Source organism: Lytechinus variegatus, chromosome 1 (assembly GCF_018143015.1).
Source record: "Lytechinus variegatus isolate NC3 chromosome 1, Lvar_3.0, whole genome shotgun sequence".
Lineage (NCBI taxonomy): Eukaryota > Metazoa > Echinodermata > Echinoidea > Temnopleuroida > Toxopneustidae > Lytechinus > Lytechinus variegatus.
This window is the reverse complement of record NC_054740.1, coordinates 41,090,391-41,109,538: the sequence shown is the minus strand read 5'-3', so window position 1 is coordinate 41,109,538 and position 19,148 is coordinate 41,090,391. Positions and strand designations below refer to the sequence as shown.

Genomic DNA, 19,148 nt, shown 5'->3' with positions numbered 1-19,148 from the left:
CTCAAGAAAATATCTGCGTGTATATTTGTTTTGTTCTCAGAAGTGTAATGAACCAAAGATTTTTAGGGGCCCAGATATGGGGATGGAGCAACAGTTCAGAAAAATGAGAGCGAATTAGGCGAGCAAAGATTTTGAAATTTTTAATTATACAAATCTCTTCTTTCAGTTTTATTTTATTTTTTTTTTTGGGGGGGGGGGATCGGGGAGGATAGATTTTGACATTATTTACTTTAAGTTAGCTACCTTTTTCTTGGTCGTGATTTGTTTTTTCGGGGGGGGAGGCATGGTCCAGTTGAGGTCCCCTATCTGAATAATAAGCCATCCTTTTAGCATATGACTGGAGATTTATCTCACAGTTTTTAAAAAATCTCCTAGTTGTCATGCTTCTACATGCATCTCGATCTCGATCAGCATCTCGATCAGCTCGAACTGGGCATGCTGCTAGCTAGCTAGCTGCCTGCTGATGATGACGTCATCATCATTGTCAAGGGAAGCTTTCGCTTGACAACAAGATTTTTCGTGCAAAAAATTTGCCTATACGATGGTGTTATATTTTACTCTGATGATGTTTCTTTAAATTCTTGATTGATCCACCATGGCAAATAAGAGAGGAAGAGAACCATCAGCAGATGGCACTGATATCGACAAAATTCGGGCAGAAATCGAGCAAGAGAAACAGATGAGGTACGAATTTGCAACAATTTTTTTTATGATCAGTCCCACATGTGTAATTTTATGCTGTCAATTGCAGAGGATGTGACTGAGTCGAGAGATGCGCATGCATGCGATTGCGACGCGCGGCTTGTCTTGAGACTTGACGTTGACGGAGTCAGCTCAGTGAACGTGAGTGAGTGGGTATCTTATGTGTGACATTGTCTTTAGTTTTCCTCACTAGGCTGGTAAGCTGGGGCCTGTTGCATGAAATGGTCTTGACTTTTTTGTAGAACATTCTACGTAAGAACGAGATATCGCTCAACTGTTTCACAAAGCCTATTTGGGCGATACGAAGAATGGTCCTTGGAAAGACACCTCCAGACATGTCCTACGTAGGCATGATCTTCTTTGCACACCGCCCGCCACCGTCGGCATTGAGAGAAAATGCGTTTACGGCAAGCCACACTGACATATCACCTTTAAACATATTTTTTAGGGGGTTGATGATGATGCATTTTATCTGGGATGGCGCCAGTTATGGGGTCTAGTTGTCATCGATTTCACGTCGACAAGACTACCAAAAACGGATGTCATTTTAACTTCTCCGGGGCAATGTAGGCCCAAATATTTTTAAAAAATATGTTTTCTTTTATTCTCCCTCCGTCCTATCCCCACCCCTTTTCCATTAAAAAAAATGAACTTGAACTATCGAAATGGGCAGCACTATCTCTCTGACCCATCATGCTTTCTCATTTATAGATAGTTAAACAACATGAAAACAAAATTCTTTAAAAGAAATTATGTAAGGAAACAAAACATGTTTATAACTTTAAGCAAAAACAAAGAAAAAAAAACACGATACAAAACTAGGATGTTAAACATGCTAAATCATTTATTTATTTTTATTCAATTTTCATTATGATTATTATTTATTGATGAGATTAATTTTAATCAATGAAAATTAATTCTTGGATTTCGGATAACTAGAGATATGAAACAGTGAAACTTCTTCTTCTTCTTCCTGTAAAGTACAGACTGCCGTTGGCATATTATCGTACTTGTGCTTGTCAAGTGCCCAGATGAATAGTGCAAGTAAAAATCTCTACAAAACTATGTGCGGCTAAAAACAGAAGAGGTCTTAACGAAGCCTCCTTTGCTGCACCTCCTGCTTGAAAGATGCGAGGGAGGTGCTGTGAACTATCTTTGCTGGGAGTGAGTTCCATATTCTGATAGCATCAGGAAAGAATGTCTTTTGATATACTTGTGTTCTGGCATATGGAATTTGGAACTTATCAGGATTTCCACGTGTACATGGACCAGTTGATGGAATAAAGTGGTCATCCGGGATGTCAATAAGCTTATTGATGATGCAGTAGACCATGCTAGCTCGCTGTTGTGCCCTTCTTTCCTGAAGAGTAGCCCACTGGAGTTGCTTTAGCATATCTGATACACTGCTGGTACGTCGAAAGTCTCCTAAAGCAAAGCGGGCGTAACGGCGTTGTACCATTTCCAGTTTTGAGATGTTCCTCTGGGTAAATGGGTCCCACACCACAGCAGCATACTCCAGTACTGGAAGGACAAGTGCTTTGTAGCACAACACTTTCGTCTTGAGAGGACAGTCTCTGATATTTCTCTGCAGGAAGCTGCTGACTGAGTTGGCAGACTTAGTTGTTTTGTCTACATGGTGATTCCACTTAAGGTTATCCTGGAAGTTTACACCAAGGTATTTTGCTTTATCAGTCTCCACCAGGGGTATTCCATGAATGCAATATGGTGTCGAACTCTTGAAAACTACCCTCTTATTGGTAACATGCATAACTTGGCATTTTTGCGGGTGAAATTGCATGAGCCAGTCATCTTCCCATACTTGAAGAGCATCCAGGTCCCTCTGAAGCTGTTTAGTGTCCTCTTCTGTCTTGACCTTTCTGTACAAGATGCAGTCGTCAGCAAAGAGGCGCACCGTAGACTGTGATGATACATATTCGGGGAGGTCATTAATGAAGAGGAGGAAGAGTAGGGGTCCGACCACGCTACCTTGCGGCACTCCTGAGAGAACGGGGGCTTCATGAGAAGTAACTCCTTCAATAAGAACCCTCTGGGAGCGGTTGCTGAGTAGATGTTCAATCCATGAGTGAATATTGCCTCTGACTCCATAATAGTTGACTTTGTACATCAATCTACCATGGGGAACCTTGTCAAAGGCTTTTGACAAGTCCAGTAGAATCACATCAAGCTGATCGCCATCATCAATACCCTGGGAAAGGTCCTGAACAGCATGTAAGAGCTGAGATGTACAGGAGCGCTTCTTGCGAAAGCCATGCTGGGCGTCACATAAAATGTTATGGCTATCCAGGTGGTCAAGAATGCTACTGCACACAATGTGTTCCAGGGTCTTGCACACAATAGAGGTCAGCGAGATTGGCCTGTAGTTTTCTGCTCTGTTTCTCTCTCCCTTCTTGAAGACAGGAACTACATTAGCTCTTTTCCAGTCATCCGGAATAATGCCTTGGTCAACAGATGCTTGAAAGAGAATAGTGAGGATAGGCGTGAGTTCTGTCGCAAGTTCCTTCAAAAGTCTCGCTTGCAAGCCGTCTGGACCTGTTGCTTTGTGTATCTGCAGTGTTGATAGCAGCTTGTACACTCCATCAGGACTAATGTTGATTTGTTCCATGTCTGGATACGGGCTTTGTCCCTTGTCTTTGATGGTGGTCATGTTTTCATCCTTGTTGAAGACAGAAGTAAACTGATCATTCAAGATGTGAGCCTTCCTCGTGCTGTCTGTAATAGTCCTTCCACTTTGAGCTTTCAGAGGTGCTACTCCAGTGTTATCATTCCTCTTGCTGTTAATAAAGCTCCAAAAGCGCTTGGGATTTGAGGACAAGTCTGGATTTATCATGTGATTAATGTAATCACTGTATGCTTGTTTACATACCACCTGTGAAGACTTTTTAAGTTTTTGATATTTATGGAAATCTCTCTGCTGCCCGGTACACCGTGCCCGTTTGAAGGCACGTTTCTTCCTTCTGGAAAGCCGCTTGACTGAAGAATTGATCCATGGCTGATTAAACCGACTTGAGGTCATCTTAGATGGTACATGCTTTTGTAGCAAGTCCTGCAAAAAGGTCTTGATTTCCTCCCACATGTTGATGACTGAACTCTTTTCGTCGTGCATCTTTATGAAGCGCTGTTGGTACAAGCCACATTCTCTCTTCATTTCACTCAGGTTAGCATTCTTCCATATATGCATTAACCTCTTCACTGGTTTTCGCCTCTTAGCTGTTACATTTGTGTCAACACTGACAATATCATGGTCTCCAAGCCCTGGTAGTGGAGAGCACTTGTTGACCAGAGATGGTCGGTTCGTCAGAAACAAGTCCAAAGTGCTCTGCAAACGTGTGGGAAAAGTCACCATCTGTTGAAGAGCGCAGTCATGAGTCATGTTTAACAATCTGTTGTTCATGCTGGCTGGGTAGTTATGACTGCTGACGCTGAGGTTCGTCCAATCAATATCTGGAAGGTTCAGATCACCACCAATCCACAAAGCTGCTTTCTTGTTTTTGGATGCAACATTCTCAACAATAGAACAAAGATCATTGAGATAGTTAATGTCACTGTTTGGGGGACGATACAAAGCTCCAATTATCAGCTTGACGTTAGCCCCGAATGAGAGCTTCACGAAGACTTGTTCACCAGTCCCTGTAGTATCTATGACATCGTATATGAGATCATTCCTTATTGCCAGCAGAACTCCGCCATAGCTATCCGCCCTATCTTTGCGAATCACTTCAAAATTGGAAGGAAAGATCTCTGAACTCTTGATGGTAGGGTTGAGCCAGGTTTCTGTACCAATAATAACAGAAGGTTCTGTTGTCTCAATGAGTACAGCCAATTCTTCCTTCTTATTTCTGATGCTTTGAAAGTTAATATTGAGAACTTTCATATTTCTAGGTTTGATGTGCTGCCTTTTATTTCTGCCTTGTTCTGAAGATGACCTCCCGTTAGGTGGCAATGATGAAGACCTTCTTGGTCTGACTGGAGTAGATGCCCGTTGCGGTGATCCCAGGCCGTCTTCTGAAAATGACAAGCTGCGTGTATGGTTTGTTTCTATAGTACTACTTGTAGTAACATCATTTGATGATCCTAGGACATCAAATGAATTGCTGACCTCTATACTTGTCGAATTAAAGAGACTGGACGAGAACTGGGGCATCCCACATCTGATGCAATGCCAGGACACACTGTTCAATGCTTCATAGACCTGCGTCGACATCCCCATGCAGTCAACGTGGTACCACTGATCGCAGTCGTCACAAGCTACACCACGTTGTCTCCAGGTTACAGCACGTGAACATAACTGGCATGGGTATTTCGGTACTCTAGGCCCTGGATTTGATTCAATGTCAGCTGCATTTGATAGTAGTATAAAGCTCAAGTAGAGAAGAGTATGCCTCTTACGATGCATAGGATTTTGACAATAATTCCTCATACGCTTACCACCAAGTGTTGATATGAGTAAAGAATCCTGTAGAGAAATAGCATCGCTACCATTCAAGAAGCTACTGCTACTGCTGCTTTGGTTAAGATTCAGATAAAGCTTTGTCCATTCTGGATTATCATAATTCTTTGCTTTGGATGGTCCATTTTTGCAAGAGTCAGATCTGGATTGACTTTGCTGTACATGAATGTTGATAACAGAAGCTATTAGGAAGAACCAACAAAGGTAATCTAGTAGAGCACTAGGCATGATGACTACATGTGTAGTGTTAAATATTCATATCATAAAAATGAACGAGTCCTAAACCCAATATGGATGGAATGACTCAGCAAATTTTTCCCATGTCCATGCAAGGTAAGCTTTCAGTGTCCACGATCTGTAAATCTACAAAGTGTAACTACAAAGTTCCACTTCAGCATTTATAAGCAATGTCAACATCAACAAGCATCAGCTAAACATACAAGTAGTATAATCATGAGGCAATACATACAAAGAGACCTTTGCTGCAGTAAGCTGTGTATTCACTGGTACCTGTACAGGACACCAAGTTGTCCAACATGAAATCCTATATATGGGACATACATGACACTGTGTCATTCAAAACAGAGCCTCTGGGTGGAGAAATCATCCATGAAAATCACTGCAATCCTTTTCCAACAATTAATCAAAAGTAATCCTTGGGTGTCTTGAGTCCTTGATTGTGATCTAGAATATGGGATTAGATGATTATTTCCAAGATCTTACTACAAAAATGTGAAATTTGAAAGAGATATTTCAAGCACAACACACTGGGCACTGACATCACACATCAGAGACATCAGAAACAAAACAAAAATCTGCAGTATCAAAATAGCTAATAAAATTCAAGATACAGATTAGGCTTAGCTAACGATTCCATCACAATCGTTACAAATGAATTAAGTTCATCAAATAAAATTTTATGGAAAATCCATACGAAGAGGCACATTTTAAATCGTAGGGTAGGCCCCTTTAGGCTCCTATGTCATGTTAAAAGAATCACGGTAGTCTCTTCTCTCCTACTCCTGAACTTTGAAATGTTGAACATATATATTTTGTATATTCTTAAACCTTATATTCTTATATCATAAACTTCCATAAATTAAGTGGTCAACTTTAAATATGACCAACGTTTTTGATCGTTGTAATTTTTAGCATTATTTCTGTTAATAGTATTTTCTCCATTGCGGATTGCACAACTTTTTCTATGTTTTAATTATTATTGCAAAGCACTACTTTATTCACTTGGCCATGTTTGCAGTAACTTCGGTTACTCATCATGCAACTGAGGTATGTTCCCAGGACCAAAATCCAATTGAAACCAGTTGGATTTCCAACTGGTTTCAATTGGTTTCAATTGGTTTCAATTGGTTTTAACTGGAATTTAACAATTTCCAGTTGAAACCAATTGAAACCAGTTGGGCAACTGGAAATCGTAACTGGAACCAGTTGGGTAACTGGATATGACTTCCAACTGGAAATGATTTCTAACTGGATCCAGTTGGGTAACTGGAAATCCTAACTGGAACCAGTTGGGCAACTGGAAATCCTAACTGGAACCAGTTGGGCAACTGGAAATCCTAACTGGAACCAGTTGGGCAACTGGAAATCCCAACTGGAACCAGTTGGCTAACTGGATATGACTTCCAACTGGAAATGATTTCTAACTGGATCAGTTGGGTAACTGGAAATCCTAACTGGAACCAGTTGGGCAACTGGAAATCCTAACTGGAACCAGTTGGGTAACTGGAAATAACTTCCATCTGGAAATGATTTCTAACTGGAACCAGTTGGGTAACTGGAAATCCTAGATGGAACCAATTGGGTAACTGGAGATGATTTCTAACTGGAAAGATGGGTAACTGGAAATGAATTCTAATTGGAACCAGTTGGGTAACTGGAAATCCTAACTGGATCCAGTTGGGTAACTGGAAATGATTTCCAATTGGTTTCCAATTGGAAATTTTCCAGTTGCCCAACTGGATCCAATTGAAACCAGTTAATTTGCATATTTCTGCCAGTGTGCACAGATTAATGTTTTATGAGATTCATCATAATTTACAATGTATCTATTTAATTTTTTTCAATTTGAAGTACCACACTTTTTTCAGATAAGTGTTTAGAATACTTAGCAGTGAAAGCCATGTTCATAAATACCATAGATTATAATTAAAACAGATTAAAAGATAATTAGTACACCACTAACTGTTACCAAATTACATTAAATAAAAATACATATATTTGAAGATCTCCCCTACAATTATACACATATGAAAGTCTGTATTTTATCAATGCCCTTTACATTGGTATTAATAGACAAATAACACTGCTTCTGTGTTGGCATGAGCAATAGTTAGTGCAAATGCTAATTAATTTGTAACTAATTAAGATCATTCCAACTGGAAGTTCCAATTGGATCCAGTTGGAAACCAATTGGTTTCAACTGGTTCCAGTTGAAACCAGTTGCCTCCAACTGGTTCCAGTTGAAACCAGTTGCCTCCAATTGGTTTCAACTGGAACCAATTGAAACCAGTTGCCTTCAATTGGTTTCAATAGGGAAATTGAAACAATTGAAACCAATTGCCAACTGGTTCCAGTTGCCCAATTGGTTTTAACTGGAACCAATTGGCAACTGGTTTTCAACTGGAACCAGTTGTTCCAATTTCCCTATTGAAACCAGTTGGCCAACTGGTTTCAATTGGTTTTGCTCTAATTGGTTTTAACTGGATTTTGGTCCTGGGTTTATACTCACATTTGTATTTCTTGCGTTATATCTGACAAATAAAATAAATAAATTAGATTTTTCACATGCAGCCTCTCATATTTTCCCTTTTAGTCTCATACAATCAGACATTGTTGATTTTGTTTACTCCATTCAAACCCTATTTTTACCTCAACAAATAACATATTAACGCATAATTTGCAATATTATAATTAAATATAAGTATTCTATAAAAATACAGAATATTGAATTAATAAAATGTTGAAATTACTTAGTTAAATCAATTTTTATATCGGACAAGGATCTCTTTCGTTGAAATATCAATGAAAGGTGTCTCTAAAAAGACATTGTGTTCTAAATTATAAGGGAAATAATGAAATATTCGATTTTATTCAGTTATGTTTGTGAATCTTTAAAGTTTTTTCTCTTTTTACCTCATAAAGTAAGCTCCGTACATCAATTCTACAATCAGTAATAAATAAAACATCATTTGATCTCCTTTTATTGAAATGATTTTATAAAAAGTAGTCATTCCTAAATAAAAGGTTCAGGTGACGATGTAGACTAAATATTTTTCCGATACTATCGATATCAAACGATGTCGCGGACTTGGAAGACAAAATTGCCTTCGTGAAACGGAAAACGCTGATTTGTCGCCAATCTTCCTATTTCGGAAGAATGGTCCTAGGACGTTCCTACGTATCGCTCATCTCGTCATGCAACAGGCCCCTGTTAACCTGTGATATGAATGTGACATTGGCGCTGCAGTTAAATTCAGAAATTCAATGAATAGTCACTAGTCTATAGTATCGCAAATAGGGTTTGTCGCGTGAGGGCATCTGTCAACGCAGAGCCAGAGGATCACGGGATGCGAAAGATAGCAAACGCGGAATCAGCTTTTGGGAAGACATACAACGCCATATGTTTTGTGTAGACTGTAGTGTCACTCAAAATCCAGGCTTTTCTAAAAGTCTGATTTCTTGGTATTAAAATACAAGTCCACCCCAACAAAAACTTTATTTGAATAAAAAGAGAAAAATTCAACAAGCATAACACTGAAATTTTCATCAAAATCGGATGTAAAATAAGAAAGTTATGGCATTTTAAAGTTTCGCTTATTTTCAACAAAATAGTTATATGAACGAGCCAGTTACATCCAAATAAGAGAGTCGATGATGTCACTAACTCACTATTTCTTTTGTTTTTTTATTGTTTGAATTTTAACAATATTTCAATTTTTACGAATTTGACGATTAGGACCTCCTTGCCTGAAGCACAAAATGTTAAAATAATGGAATTCCACGTGTTCAGGGAGGAATGAAACTTCATTTCACATGACAATGACGAGAAAATAACAATATTTCATCATAAAATACAAAAGAAATAGTGAGTGAGTGATGTCATCAACTCTCTTATTTGGATGTAACTGGCTCGTTCATATAACTATTTTGTTGAAAATAAGCGAAACTTTGAAATGTCATAACTTTCTTATTTTACATCCGATTTTGATGAAATTTTCAGCATTGTGCTTGTCTGATTTTTCTCTATTGATTCAAATCAACATTTTTTCTGAGGTGGACTTGACCTTTAATTATTTGTTTCCACACCCCCATCATATATGTTCTATTTTAGTTTAGTTTACTCCGACGATGTTGTACGACGAAGCCTGTTAATCGATCAAAGTAGAATGTCTATAGCTGCTCTCCTTCAAACAAAATTAGATGTGCTACTTATGTTGGCAGGGAGGGGTGGCAGGGGTACATGTATCGTAGACAGCAAAAAATTCCATGAGAACACACGAGAATTGAAAATCACTCAAAATCAAAGGCAATCTTCTTCCAATGCTTTTCCAGTCTATTCTTAAATGCAATCACTGAACAAGCAGTAACTACATCTTCTGGGAGACTGTTCCACACATCTATCACTCGGTTAGCAAAGAAAAACTTACGCACATCAAGACATGAATATCTTTTCTCTAGCTTTAAGGAATGACCATGTGTTTTACCACCACTTCTCAGACAGAAAAACTTGTATAATAGTAACCATGCAGATATTTGTACAGGTCAATCATGTCTGGCTAGATATATTATTCTGAACCTTCTCCATGTCTTTATTATCAATTTTAGTGGGGGGTGCATATGGAACTCTTTTCCACATAATTTTCATCAACAAACTTGAGCTATGCCTTTGTTATTTTTTCCTTTGTAGTCTCATGCTTGAGAATTCAATGCAAGAGCTGGAAACAACTATGGAGGAATTGGAAAAGAGATATGATTGTATTTTGGATGAAGGTAAGTGTTTCTTCTCCACTACCCCTCCCCTTGTTTGGGTTTCATTGATACCTTCTGAAAGCATGACACAATTAGTCAATGTTAAACCTGGTTAATGCTTTGGTAACTCAAGGGTTGATAATGTGAATTTTATTCAAGTATCATATATCTAGCATGCAAAATTTTACAGTTCAAATGGCTTTTCATGCGCTGAGTGGTGTCAGTGGTAATGATAATAATGCAGTTCTTGTATAGCGCATATCGCATTATGTCATAACGTCCTTATGCGCTTCCAAAGGACTTGGACATTATTACCCTGGCTTTAGCCCTGCAGCCTTTAAAGCACGGTTGCATTTCAAGGAATAAATTCCTGCCAGGTACCCATTCATCTCACCTGGGATGAGTGCAGCACAACTTGTGTGAATTCCTTGCTGAAGAAATTACGCCATGGCTTGGATTCAAACCCACGACCCTCTGTTTCAAAGTCAGAAGACTAATCCACTTGACCACAACAAAGGTATCAGTTGAGAGCTGAAGATTTTCTTTTTCCAATGTGGGTAAATTCAAATTGACAAATTCAAGAAGTTTTTATCATTGATCCATTAGATTTGTTTACCTTTATTCAGGTAATGAATGGAAAACAAAGTTTGAGACACAGGAAGAACTCAATGCTCTTCTTGAAAAGCAGTTTCTCTTTCTCAAAGACAAGCTTGAGAAGGCCAAGGAAAGCGCCAAAGATGGATTCAGTGATGAACTGAAGGCTTTCGATGAACTCTCAGAGGTGAGTTGATGCTGATGATGATGATGTTGCTGATGTTGCTGATGATGATTATGATGATGATAGTGGTGATGGTGGTGATGATGATGGTGATGATGATGATAATGCTGATGCTGATGATAGTGGTGATGGTGATGATGGTGATGATGATGATGACGATGATACTGTGATGATAATTATCACTTAATACATTTTTTCTAAGCACTGTATACTATAAACCTAACACAGCTACCCTGATCATGCAACCAGAACATGTCATTTTACAGTATATATTTGTACATTTTTTATTGTTTAAAGTAGGCTAATGTTCAAACATAATTTCTATACTCTTTTTACAATCAGGCAAGTTTACGGAAAATGGTGAAAGAACTAGAACGAGAGAAAAATAGTCTAAACAGTCAGCTAAAGGACTATAACTGGAGATTAGATCAAGAATCAAAGGTAAAATATGGTTGGTTTTCTAGCAAGTTCACTGTGACAAGCATTTTCAGATTTCATAATCCATTTTCAGATCCAGCAAAGCTTACAGAAGTCCAATCTACCCCAGGCTCAGCTATATATTAGCTTCAGAAGCTTCAGAATGCAGCTGCTCGCATCATCACTTTGTCAAATAAACAATCTCATACATATCACTCCCATCTTGAATTTGGTGCATTGGCTCCCGATCAAAAATCAGATCATCTTTTAAGATTTTGTTGCTTGCTTTTCATATCATTCACTGATCAGCACCACAATACAGTCGGGTTGGAGTTTCATTACTACAGACCAAGCATGTCTTCGCACTCATCCACTTCTGGCTACCTTGTTATTCCAAAAGTTTCAAAAACTTGGGGGAAAAGATCATTTGCTTATGCTTGCCCCACTTTGTGGAATAGCCCTCCTGAAGACATTAAAAAATGCACCTCTATCAAGACTTTTAAAAATCTTCTGAAAACTCTTTTATTTAACTCTTAGCTCTTTATGCACATTGACCACTCTACAGAGTGGATTTGGCTCATTACAAGTCACAATATTATTAAAAAAAAAGGATTGGTTGCACACTTCGTATGGAATTTATTCAAATAATTTTTATAAAAGATATTGGTTAGACTTTTCAGGGGATGGGGGAAAGAGGGGTTGTAAAAGAGGATCAGTGGGGTTTATGAAAACTTTATATTTTGAAATATCAAAACCTTTAGAATACACTCTCTTGTAACATTTTTGTATTGCATTATGATAGCTCACCAGTCTTGTTATGTCTGTACTGCTGTTTGTATGTATGTTAGATATATTGGAATGGTCTTTGTTTCTTTCTTTCAATACAGGCTTTCCATAAAGCTAATGAAGCTAGGAAGAACTTTGTGACAGAGCTAAGGAATGTGAGTATTAAGTTAATTTATATTTCAACGTTAGTATGAGGTGTTTCAGAATGCAATGAGACAATAATAGTGTAATCATAGTTTCATGTTGGTTCAGTGATGTTTTGGCCAAAGTGATATTAAGAAATAAAACTTGTGATATGTAGCACCCATGCGCAACAGTACACTGTCTAGCAACTTGAAATTTTCTCCTTTTTTTAAGCAATGTCCTAATTTCATTTTAATTTTACAAAGAAAATGTCAGTAATATTAAAGTTATAATTTGCTCACAAAGAGGGCCCAGGATGGCTGATGTATCCATTATAAGATTTCTCCTCATTAACATAAAACTATTGAGTAGGGCCTTGTACATTTAAATATTTGCCAAAATTTTAATCAGAAACCATCTGACATTAAAATTAATTTACATACTGAATAACTAAAAGGAAAATTTATATGGGGGCTCAGGCACATTTTGCCCTAAAAATGCTCCAAGGAGTCCTGAAAAATTCCAATTCACTGCAATGTTAAAGCTTATCCAATATTGCAGATTTAGGCAGTAGGTTGCAAAAAAGTAGCCTCCCCCTATCTGACAAAAATTAAAAATAAATTAAAAAAAGAAACGATCAAAGTAGAATGTCTATAGCTGCTCTCCTTCAATCAAAATTAGATGTGCTGCTTATGTTGGCAGGGAGGGGTGGCAGGGGTACATGTATCGTAGACAGCAAAAAATTCCATGAGAACACACGAGAATCGAAAATCACTCAAAATCAAAGGCAATCTTCTTCCAATGCTTATCCAGTCTATTCTTAAATGCAATCACTGAACAAGCAGTAACTACATCTTCTGGGAGACTGTTCCACACGTCAATCACTCGGTTAGCAAAAAAAACTTACACACATCAAGACGTGAATATCTTTTCTCTAGCTTTAAGGAATGACCACATGTTTTACCACCATTTCTCAGACAGAAAAACTTGTATCATAGTAACCATGCAGATATTTGTACATGTCAATCATGTCTGGCTAGATATATTATTCTGAACCTTCTCCATGTTTTTATTATCAATTTTAGTGAAAAATTCCCATTCACTGCAATGTTAAAGCTTATCCAATATTGCAGATTTAGGCAGTAGGTTGCAAAAAAAGTAGCCTCCCCCACCAAAAAAATTAAAAATAAATTAAAAAAAGAAACGAAAAAAGAAACGATCAAAGTAGAATGTCTAAAAAGAAAAAATGAAAAATTTATTTTTGTTGCCTGTCAAGGATTTTGGTCTTAATGTAGGAGGCAGGTCTTGCACTCTACATACCATCTTTCCTGTGGAACTAATTAATTTATTTCATGTTTAATTACTAGGCTCGATTGGAAGAAGACAAGTTCAAGCAAAGCCAGAAAAAGGGCAGTAACATGAGTACCCCAAGAGATAGTTATAACAGTACGCCGGCTAGTAGACGACTTGGTAGAAAGTAAGTATGATGGAAAGGGGTTTATGTTCATTTGGTTACAAGTAGCTGGTCTACTTCTCAAATAGATTAATCAAGGATGCCATTTTTCAGACTAGAGTCTGAATTCAGACTTTTAAACTTGTTTTCAGCCATAGAAAACACATTATTTGAAATTGCGGAAGAGGTTTAGAGTACACCATGTGACTGAGATTTTAAAAAAGTGGATAGAAATTGAGATGAAATGGAAAGGCGAGAAAGGAGATTTGAAAGTAGAGTATTCTTTTCGAAATAAGTGTCATCCTTAAAAGGACTGTAAACCAAAAGGAGTGGAAAGCTGAAAAGTAGACAGGCTTGAGTAGGTGAGAGAAGGCTGGCTTGAGTCGGCGAATAGAGTAGTAGCAAGAGCAGGAGAGTAGATGTGACGTTTCGAGCAGGTTGACGGTTGAGTGAGTGTTCGCTTAGGTGTGCTGCGGTACTTACGACGTACAAGTACTTGCGGACCTGGAGGAAATAGTAGTCCGGCGGGCTGTGGTCGGTGGCAGCGCTCTGTGTGTGATTTATGTGTAGTCTGCAGGCACAGTCCCTGATTGAAACTTTGATTAACAAGTAGGTCTTCACAAAAGACTAGCACATTTAAAACTTGCTGTTTCAAGGGCCATATTAAGTGTACAAGTCATTATAGACTGTGCATTCTGACCCCTTGAATATAATTTGAGTGAAGGGTTTGCACAACAGACTCCATTATTTTATCAAATGGCTCATTTTAGATGATATTTCAGACTGTTTTCATGAACTCATTTGCTGTGACAGTTCCAGCAAAAGACTTTCATCAGAATCAAGTACATTTGGAGATAATGACTTTGATGAGACAATGTATTAAAAAAATGAATTGTCATAAAACTGGATAGATACTGCATCAGGGGCCAGTTTCACAAAAAATTGTGAATTTGCAGTATTAGTTTAAAGCTACTAAAATCATTTGATTTGATTGGTTGATAGTAAACTTGTTATAGTAGTCATACATTGTTATTAAAACAACTCTTTATTACCAGAATCCAGTACCTGGATGGTATGCAATACCCAATGGCAGCTGACAATAATATTGCTTTTAATAAAAATCGCCATCATATTATGGCTATATCATTGCCATTCATCCTAATCAAAAGGTTGCAAGGTATTCATCACTACGTATAAGACCAATGTAAAATATCAGCTCATTTATTTCCTTTTATTTTTGCTATTTTTCCTCTAGTGTACCCGACAATCAGAGGATCATTGATCCAAGGAGAGGGCCAATCAGGAAAACCGCTGCCGTTAAGAAACTCCCTAAATTGGACACAGCATGAGATTGAAATGAACGTGAAGGGAAGACCAAGAGTAGGGTCAACTATCCCATTATCATAACCAAGTAGTGCTTGCAAAGCCTCGTAAAGTCAATGAAATCTGGGTTAGTATTCACAACCAGAATTATATAATGGATAATTCTGCCTAGATTGACTCACTTCCAACCACAGAAATTGAGTTCCAAAGAATTTGACTTAGAAGAGCTGAAAAACATATTTTGCAAGATATGGGCCGGTAACATAAAATGCAGCGATCGATCATGGGACTGATTTTTATGATCGATCATACATAATAATCAGTGCAATCAATTGTAAAAAAATCAGTCCTAAAGTCAATCACTAAGCTTTATGTTACTGAACCCTAGTCTGGAAAAGTGCTTTTACTCAGGCAAGTACTTAAAGGGATGGTCCGGGCTGAAAGTATTTATAGCTTAATACATAGAGTAGAATTCATTGAGCAAAAAATGCCAAAAATTTCATCCAAGTCGGATAACAAATAAGAAAGTTATGGAATTTTAAAGTTTAGCATTATTTTGTGAAAATAGTCGTTATGAATATTCATTAGGTAGGCTGATGATGTCACATCCCCACATGTTATTTTGTATTTTATTATATGATATTAGGTTTATTCACATTTTTCCTCCAAGAACTAGAAAAATTGGATTGACAACTGATTTAGTGCATTAGATATTTATTGCTGCAACTTATTTCATTATAAGGGAGACATATTATTCACACAAGTATGAAATAATGAAAAAATTATGATTTTTATGTCATGACATTAGAAAACGGAAAGTGGGGATGTGACATCATCAGCCCACCTAATGAATATTCATGACAGCTGTTTTCACAAAATATTGCTGAATTTTAAACTTCAATAACTTTATTTGTTATCCGCTTTTGATGAAATTTTCAGCATTTTGCTCAGTGAATTCTACTCTATGTATTCAGTCCGGACCATCCCTTTAGTGATGAAAGGTCGCTGAACACACACCCAAATGTATATCATTAGGTTATGCCAATTACGACTTTGGCCTGTCAAAGGTTTAAAGACAGCTTTAAACCATGAGAACATTTTTTATAGTGCATTTTAAATATTGTTATGCATTAACCTGCTGTGTGTTTATTGTTCATAGAATTGTTATTGGTTCACAAATCATGAATATATTTGAAAGGAATATATGATATCTCATTGAAAATTATTTTGGCGAAACAGTCCAAAAGATTTACTTTTCAGGGTCGAGCAAATAATATTTGATTTGGAGATTAAAGTTGGTCCATTATAACCCTAGTAATAGCAACTCATAAAGAAAGCAGAAAATTCAAAGGTGCAAAAAAGAGAATTTTATAAATAAAAATTGCCACCCGCCCCCACTAGATAAAGAAGGAACAGAACAGAATGGAACAAAGTTATCCATTTTCTCAAGATTTGTGATCACATTGCAAATTACGTGTCTAAGCTGTAGTATGGGCAAAAAGTGATCTCTTTCTGGCATGGTCTTGTACATTTACAGTGTATTTTGTCCACAACTCGTGTCACAATGCACAAGCCACAATTTGCACCGTAAATGGAACATTTTGAAAACATGTATTCATAACCTCCTTAACTATTTTTACATATCTCCAGTGAAATTTCTACTTTCCTCAAATGAAATATATGCCATATATGTACAAGGGTTAGATTTGTTGCTCAGTCACATCTCAATGTCTGTGCAGTACATGAAATATAATTCAATAATTGCCTATGAATGTGTCGGCATTGGAAATTGACTAATTATGATTGTATCTGAAATATTTGATCTTTTTTTTCATGTGTAAATAATATATTATCTCTACATGGATGGCACTATATAACTGCCTATCATTATCAGTTGTAATATGTCTTCTAGAATGATGAATGCAAGTTTGTATACAGGTATATCGTCGGGCTGTAGATAAGTAGGCTATGTCTTGTGTGAAAAAAGTAGCTTATGTCAGATAATACTTCCAATTACTTCTCATTTATATTCATCTCTGAAGAAGCCTTCATTTATACACACCTGATGAATTGTGTAACCTGTACAGTGAATATAAATGTAGCATATGCTAGCAGAGTTCAGAATAATAAAGGCTTATTTTGACATATCACATTAAAGCTAGAGTAAATTAACCAACACTGCAAGACAAGTTGCATTTTATTTTCCTAAAGAAGGGAGGGGGGGCTCTGTCATGTGAAGCTGTCTCCAGGGTCGCGAAACACAAAGGTTAGCGATTGATCGTACGCTTAATTTTACGATTGGTTGTATATTGTAGTCAATGGAATCGATCGTAGAAAAAAGTTCTATGATCATTGCTAAGCTTTGTGTTATGGGCCCCTGGTGTCATTGAACATGGATAAAGGATTTCAAACAACATAGGGCACAAATATTGAAAGTTTATCTAGGACTACTACATTCTGTAGAAGAGAATATATGTAAAATTCAGTGTATAAATTGTGATATTCTTGGTATGTATTTCTTCATCTATTACAACTCATTGGAAATATGAAGCAAGTTTAAAGGGCAAATCCACCCCAACAAATAGTTTATCTGGATTACAAGAGAAAAGTGGGAAAAGCTTACCACTGAAAACGTCATCAAAATAGGATGTAAAAGTAAGAAAGTAGTGACATTTCAATTTCACAAATCAAATTTTTGTTGTTGTGGTCTTCCCCTTTTATATGAATGTCGGGACTTTGCTTGTGATCCCGGTAGGGGCCACTTCCATTGACGAGTGGATACCATGCGCGACCATGGGGTCTTGGAAAGCACCCTAAAAACGTATTTTCCATATTCTGAAAATGCACCCCTTAACAAGTATTGGCGTGTGAAACCCTACCCTTAAGTATTGGAAACAAATACTATTGGCAATTAAGTATTCCCAGAATCTGTTGCCATGACTGTAGGACTGTACAAGTAGGTACTTGTATGAATAGTTTCCTATAGGATAAACTATTTAAAATACATTAATGTACATATAAAAGGGCATCTTTTTAAAATCTTTATATTGAAGGTGTGGGATCTGGTACTTACAATGTGTGCGTTTTTTGTAAGAATGTGGAATATGCTAACTGAGCATTTTTTTTAATTTCTGGGGCATGAGCCCCCCCCCCCCCCCCCGCCACATACATGTACAAGCACAGCCATGTCTGTAGCTGTAATTTACCTGTAGGTTATATAATTTCGTCAGGACTTGAAAAATGATGTATAAGTTAATGTTGAACAATTATACTCAATAATTTGGTTGAAGAAGTCCTATTTAAAATGCAAGAACATGAATTTCATGTATTGTGAAGTCTTGAAGAGATTAGGGAGGATTAAACCAGTCATTCCACAAAATATGCTGCTCAACCTGTAAGTGATTGCATGTAAATTGGTCATGAGTATACAAATTTCGTAAAATCTCAAGTTATTTAAGACACAATAATCTAGAAATGATGAATGCCTATAGATATAAGATGTATATTTGAAGATGCAATTGTGTGTAGAATATATTACTATATGAAATTGAAGTGCAATAGCTATCTATGTATGTGTATAATACGTACAATATTTAGTCTTAAAAGGGTTCATGTATGTACGAGTACTCCAGGCTGAAAATAATATCTCAAATAAATAGAGTAAAATTCAATGAGCAAAATGCTGAAAGTTTCATAAAAAATATAAATAAGGTAGTCTGTCACGTATACTTTATTACCTGAAATCATAATCATTTCATACAAACATGTGTGTAAAACATGTCTCCCTTCATATAGTTTCAGCAATGATCATCTTTCACAGTAAATCAGAAGTCCTTCCTATTTTCATATTCTTAGAGTACAAAATTTGAATAAATAATAAAATCAAACAAAACAACTGATTGGCAGACGATTATGACATCAGCTTGCTTATTGCACATTTTAGCATATAACAGTTGTACCAAAATAAGGCAAAACTTTGGAATATGACTACTTCCTCATCCAATTTTAATGAAGTTTTCAGTCTTTTGTTTATCTGAATTTACTCTAAATGTTTAGATCATAATGTTCAGCCTGATGTACCCCTTTCACACACTGGGTGATTTCAAGAA

General features: G+C 37.0%; 1 protein-coding gene across 1 annotated transcript; it reads left to right on the top strand.

Moving 5' to 3' along the window:
- Window positions 1-475: 475 nt before the first annotated feature.
- LOC121414194 (coiled-coil domain-containing protein 169-like) lies at window positions 476-15,527 on the top strand. Its single transcript, XM_041607278.1, has 7 exons — window positions 476-684; window positions 10,098-10,180; window positions 10,786-10,940; window positions 11,280-11,378; window positions 12,242-12,295; window positions 13,631-13,740; window positions 14,972-15,527. The coding sequence occupies exons 1-7, from the start codon at window positions 596-598 to the stop codon at window positions 15,063-15,065; spliced, it is 684 nt and encodes a 227-aa protein (XP_041463212.1). The 5' UTR covers window positions 476-595; the 3' UTR covers window positions 15,066-15,527.
- Window positions 15,528-19,148: the final 3,621 nt, after the last annotated feature.

Bases quoted from the DNA above. Each gene is read 5' to 3' on its own strand.
- LOC121414194 (XM_041607278.1), top strand. From the start codon at position 596: ATGGCAAATAAGAGAGGAAGAGAACCATCAGCAGATGGCACTGATATC. The intron at 11,379-12,241 runs GTAAAATATGGT...CTTTCAATACAG, and splicing joins GATTAGATCAAGAATCAAAG to GCTTTCCATAAAGCTAATGA. The intron at 12,296-13,630 runs GTGAGTATTAAG...TTTAATTACTAG, and splicing joins TTGTGACAGAGCTAAGGAAT to GCTCGATTGGAAGAAGACAA.